Source organism: Vicia villosa, linkage group LG3, assembly GCF_029867415.1.
Source record: "Vicia villosa cultivar HV-30 ecotype Madison, WI linkage group LG3, Vvil1.0, whole genome shotgun sequence".
Classification (NCBI taxonomy): domain Eukaryota; kingdom Viridiplantae; phylum Streptophyta; class Magnoliopsida; order Fabales; family Fabaceae; genus Vicia; species Vicia villosa.
In genome coordinates this window covers 57,438,499-57,444,857 of record NC_081182.1, presented here as the reverse complement: position 1 = coordinate 57,444,857, position 6,359 = coordinate 57,438,499, and the positions used below count along the sequence as shown (strand labels likewise).

Here is a 6,359-nt window from a genome sequence, read left to right as displayed (position 1 = left end):
TGTCACATTTCAAGTTAGAATACAACATGTACTTTTCTTCAAATTAAGTCAACTCTTAATACCACGCAGCGGAATCATAAAATCATACTTTATTACACTGAAAAACAACTTATAATTATTAATTAATATTCAAGTAACAACTTTTTCGAACAACTATAACTTCGCAACGTCAACTTTATAATTATTTAATAACTAAATTAGTAATAACAACATAGAACAATCATAACCCCATCCCGAGTGCTACATCTCAGAGCAAGACCCTCTCGACTTATCATACACAACATAAAGACTTCTTAAGAATGCTTCGAACATCCACAACTAATCTTGAGTACCTGTCCATTTCCCATGGTAGGAAAAACATCAACAGAAGGGGTGAGATATCAAAAATTATAAACAAGAGTATGATAACTGATATATTAGATTAGAATCATACAATTTTACTACTATTCCAACATCAACAAGTAATCACCAAAACAACAACATTATAACAGCAACTTTATCACAATAGCAAGCAACTTAAATATTTTTAAGAAGTTTTTTAATGGAATTTAAACATCCAAACAACGGCTTAACGGCTATCGCCTAAATACTTTTTAGAACAATTTATACAAGTACGTACAAATCCTTCTCTCCCATTAAAACTCAAAACTCGATTGATTAAAAGAATTTTAAAGCCATTAAAAAAAATGATAAATCCTAAACATGAATCCGAAGATATATATTTTTTATCTTTTCATATGAAAATGTAAAATAAAAGCAAGTACATATTTTTTTAAGAAAATATTTTAAGAAGGAAATCTTAATCAATTCTATATTTTAAAAGAAATATATTGGTCTCCCTATATCTAAATCACCAACTAAGATGATATTAAAAGAAAAATTATTATAGGAATATACAAACCAAAAATTTTCTAAAAGGGAATGTTAATATACAAAAAAAAAACTCATGGGCCAGAATTGTATGTTGTGGTAAGGCCCAATAATCTTAAAACAAAAAAAAGGATAAGTAATGAAAAATAAAAATTAAAACAAATGGACCGGACCGGGTCGGGTCAGTGTGACCCGGATCCAGCCACCAAACACAACTTCGGCTCAAAATTCTCTCTCGCTCATGACTGCCCTTTTCAATCCTCAACCTCTCTCTGTCTCTGTCTATAATGTGCAAGGTAGGATTCAGTTGATTTCTTCAGAGGCTGTTTGATTTGTATAAAACCTAATATTTATTTATGGTTTCAATCCTCAAATTCCGTAGAGCCAATTCATATGGTGCTTTGAGACACTGTCATTTTGAGGGGCGTAGTAGGACTTTGGGTGGAAATGAGAAACTATGTAGGGTAGGGCTTTTCTGGGATTTGGATAACAAACCACCCAATTCAATTCCACCTTATGAAGTTGCCAATAAGCTCAGAATTGCTGCAGCTTCCTTCGGTGTTGTTCGCCATATGGTGGCTTATGCAAATAGCCACACTTTTAGCATTGTCCCTCGTGTTGTTCGGGAGAGTCGGAAAGAGAAAGAATTGTTGTATAGTCTGGAGAATAAGGGTGTGATCAAGCGTAATGAGCCTCATCTCTGTCGTGTTTGCGGGAGAAAATTTTATACGAATGAAAAGCTTGTTAACCATTTCAAGCAGCTGCATGAGCGTGAGCACGCAAAAAGGGTGAATCAGATAGAGTCGGCTAGAGGGAGTAGGAAAGTGAAATTGGTGGGGAAGTATTCTATGAAAATGGACAAGTATAAGAAAGCTGCGAGGACTGTTCTTACTCCGAAAGTTGGGTATGGTTTGGCTGATGAGCTGAAACGGGCGGGGTTTTGGGTTCAAACTGTGTTGGATAGGCCACAAGCTGCAGATGTTGCGCTGCAAAAGCATATGGTGGATATGATGGATCATAGGTGGGTCGAGTGTGTGGTCCTTGTATCAGATGATTCTGATTTTGTGGATGTAATAAAGGAAGCAAAGTTGCGATGTCTCAAGACTGTTGTTATTGGGGATTTTAGTAGTGACGGAGTCTTGAAAAGAACGGCTGATACTGCGTTTTCTTGGGAGGAAATTTTGATGGGGAAGGCTAAGAAGGAGGCTGTATCGGTTGTGGAAAATTGGAAAGATCGTGATGTATTGAAAAGGTTGGAGTGGACATATAACCCGGATGTCGATAAAAAGAAACTTAACCTGGATGATACAGTTTCTGAAGCATCCGGGGATGATGATATTGAAGATATCTGTAATGAAATTGATAATGACTATAACGATGACAGAGGTTCTTGGTGGAAATTAGACTCCGACGATAATGATGTTACAAATGGATAACCAAGGGAAAAATCCATCTTATCTGTGAAGCTCACTCGACCTTCCACAATTTGTCTGCAGAAAAGGCTTGTTTGGTCTTCAAAAAGGGCTTGTTTGGTCTTCAAACTTCTGAGGTAACATTGTAACTTAAAATAATGATTGAGATTTGTAACCGCTTGATTATCTCTTTTGCTTCTCCCAGTCTTAAGCTATGTTGCTTGTTTCCGTTGTTTGTCTTGTTTAGCTCAGTCATTGTGCTGTAACATTCCACTCAGCAACAACCATTTTTACACTTTAATATTAGGAAGGTAGAAGTGAAATATTGTGGCACAATGCTCTCGTTTGTTTATACTTTGCAATCTAATAGAATCTCACTTTCTAGATTTTCAGGGTGTGTTTAGATGAATATTTTGGTGGGCTAAGTCTATATTTCAATGTATATTTAAAGATTCTAGAAAAAATTGAAAGAATAACATGATAGATAATTATATAGTATTCTGATCTCACTTAATTTATTTTTAGAAACATTTTATAGGTTGCTTAATTTTAAAATGAAAAATAAGAATTCTCCTCCAAAATACTCCATCAAAACATAACCTAAAATGTTGTATTCGGAAATATTGTTTTCATTGGCGTCGTCTTTACTAATCTTCGGCTACATTAGTATTGATTTCTGTTTTGATCATTATGCCTTTTTTTTGTTGTTGTAGCCGGCATATTCTGAATATTGTTTGAGCAAGAACACAAGAAAGGGAGAGGGAAAATTCTAAATTTTTGTATGACAACGGACTAATTACTAGAGGTTCAAGCTATTTTACAGATTCACAAACTTATACAGTGAGAAGATTACAACTGCAAAACCACAAGATGCATGAAGAAAGCTACTGATAGCAACATTGAATGAATGAAGTACAATCAATGCCAACCTACTGCAATTCTTGATAGTTCTATATTATGTTTGGTTTGCTGCTTTCCAAATCAATATTTCAGTCTTTCAACCATGATTTTACAATTTATTTATTTTTTTTTGTGTAAACACTGGTTCCGTATTCAAATGCAAAATTATGCTCAAAAGTGACTTTGTTAGAAGCAATTCGATATTGTTTCTGCCTTCAAGTTAGGATGAAGGAAATCCTACCTAGTGTTATCATGCATAGATATCAATTCTAGGGTCTATTTAATTCGTCTTAACAAAGATCGAATCAAGATATCTATAGTAGCAAGGCATCACAAGATAAAATAGGTGAACACTTCAGAAGTGGAAGTAGGTAAAAACCTATAACAATCCATACACAATCAAACAATTATCACAAGAGAAGTGGGGCGAAAGAATCCAGGGGTGCAAGCAGAATCTAGTGCGCTGCAAAGTAGCAATCAAGCACATAGACCTACACCGAAGGTCTAAAAATTATCAAATCTTGGCATCCAAGGGTGATGTGAATCAAACAATTAAGTGAAAATACAAGAAAATTATTCTAATATATTTTGTGATTTTATCATGCAAAGCAATTTAGAGATCAAAAGGAAATAAACTACCAATATAATATTTTTATCTTTCTATGTGAAACGATTAATCAACCTCATGGCAAGAATTCACACAAGACAATAAGAAATAAAATCGAAACAAGAAATAAAAGAAAACAAAAATGGATAAAATCAGAGGGTGCAAAGTTGGATCAGGCATTATGGTTAGCAAGTGCTAAGCCCAACCGAAATAAGTCCAAAAGCAACTTATATATATATATATATATATATATATATATATATATATATATATATATATATATATATATATATATATATATATATATATATATATATATATACTATAACACATTCAGTTTAAGTAGGATTTACGTCTTTTGATTGTGAGATAAACATGAATTAATACTAATAATAAAAATAAGCATACATAAACAAGTTAAACTAATTGCTTAAAAACTCATACCTTTTGAGAGCAATAGGAATCAGGAATAAGGAATTTAGTGTTGGAAATTGAGACTAAGCATGTTGAAAAGCATATATTATATTTGATTGCATATGAAGAGTGATGAGTATTGGTATTGGTGTATTTACAAATTTCATGAGAGCTTCCTTTTATAGGTGAAGAGGAAGTCTCTAGATAACAATACTTTATTATTTTTACATTACGAAAAGATAAGATACTAATTTCTAACCTTATCTAAAGCACTATTTACTCTAATATGAATAAAACAACTTTACCTAACTTTACTTATTAGTAATGTACATGATAAAAATTGAAAGGGACATGCCCCTTTCATAGCCTTATTATGTATATTTGAATGGTATTTTAAGATTTTCAAGCAAGTTTTTCACCATATATATATATATATATATATATATATATATATATATTGAAAAACATCCCTGAAAATCTTAAAATACCATTCAAATATACATATCCGGAGACACCAAAAAAATTTGGGATATTAATTAATTCGGATATTAACATTCAAAGGCACTCCAACAAAAATTTGGGATATTGATTAATTCGGATATGCATATCCGAATTAATCAAAATTCCAATTTTTTTTAAAAAGATATTCATTTATAATATAATTAAAATGAGTTATTATTAATATAGAAATTATTATAAATAAGAAATACAGAGATTGAATAAAATTTTAATTTTGTAATAATTTATTTGTCATAAATTATTAAAAAAATATTTTTTAAATGACTACAATATTATGCATTATAATTAATGAAATTATCATGTTAAAATTTTTTTTTTAATATTATAATTTTGAGTTTATATTATTGTGGGATAGTGCAAGCCAGATCTGGTGAGTTTGTTAGCTAAAGCTCTTTCGTGGATGTAACTGTCATAAACTCCTCTATGTATCTCATTTGTTAAATTTTGGGATCCGTCTCTCCTTAGGAATTAGAGTTGTGGTAAGGTCACACTTGTTTTGAAAAAAAATCTTGAAACTAAAGTGTACTCTGCTGCAATATTTTTTATTTTCTTTGCTTCCTAAGTTGGCTCTAGCAACAAGTCATCTTGCAAGTACTTCATGATGAGAATCATCCAATCCAATGCTTTCTTCAATATGACAAACTAGTTTTTATTTTTCTCTTAGAGGGGAGGTCATTTACTAGATCACAGTTTTGTTATTTCTTTGTTTTTTTTGGTGTGGATCGGCTTTGATAACATTCCTGCTATCGAATTTTTATCTTCGGGGAGTACTTTCGATTGAAGAAGTTAAAGTTGCTTGTCAGAGATATTTCCGCTTACAAGTATTTCATCAACTATAGATCTTTTGACTTGTGATAAGTTGAGAATCTCTTTTTGATATTAGTCATTTCACTTCCACGACCCTTTGTTCAAAAGCTAGAAAAGAAACACTCACCACCATATAATACACACTACACATAATGAAATAAATCCTGCATAATTACTCCTAGAATAGATCTAATAAAAAAAAATTCTAAATTTCCTTGACCATAGATGTTTCTCCAAAACAGTGTACTGTTGCCTCTAATTGGGTCATGATGAAATCACCTATTTGGAGCCTTAAAACTGAATATGAAGATTGATACATTACTTTATTTTTGAAATTTTAATGACATTCTAATCATGGAAAAATAAGAAACTTTACTTCAATTACTGCCATCACAGTCCCACTAAACCAACTGATGAAGATTAAAATATAAAATCAAAATAAAGACTAGAGAAAAAATTGAAAGTGGAAATTCATATGAATTAACAAAGGAAATTACAAAAACAGAATACCTAATGCAATTTGTGTAATCAATTAACAAAAACAGAAATTATCATCACAGAGTAACATAGAAAACTGAGTAAAAAAATAAACCCTAAGAAGAAACTATAACGAAACACTTGCGTATCCACTAAAGTCTTGATTCTTGAATCATGAAGAAATTCTTTCCACGATCAGCTTGCACAGTCTTGATCACTCTCATCTATTAACAATCAGACTCCATCTTTTCTTCACAAGTATGGAGATCATAACTATCCATACTACGCCATTGATGATTGACGTGATGGTAGATAATAGAAAAGCAAATAACACACAAGCAACAGAAGCAGTA

The 6,359-nt window shown here is 31.7% G+C and overlaps 1 protein-coding gene across 3 annotated transcripts; it reads left to right on the top strand.

Moving 5' to 3' along the window:
• The first annotated feature begins 1,108 nt into the window (after positions 1-1,108).
• On the top strand, positions 1,109-3,370 carry LOC131655834 (uncharacterized). Of its 3 annotated transcripts, none has more exons than XM_058925638.1 (2): positions 1,109-2,419; positions 3,106-3,370. In XM_058925638.1, exon 1 carries the CDS (start codon positions 1,227-1,229, stop codon positions 2,304-2,306), a length of 1,080 nt encoding a protein of 359 aa, XP_058781621.1. In that variant the 5' UTR covers positions 1,109-1,226; the 3' UTR covers positions 2,307-2,419; positions 3,106-3,370. The 3 variants fall into 3 exon arrangements, with proteins under 3 accessions (XP_058781621.1, XP_058781623.1, XP_058781620.1); XM_058925640.1 differs by having other exon boundaries at positions 3,088-3,370; XM_058925637.1 differs by having other exon boundaries at positions 2,996-3,370.
• Positions 3,371-6,359: the final 2,989 nt, after the last annotated feature.

What these genes read in the sequence shown, in the direction of transcription:
- LOC131655834 (XM_058925638.1), top strand. Translation starts at nt 1,227, where the DNA reads ATGGTTTCAATCCTCAAATTCCGTAGAGCCAATTCATATGGTGCTTTG.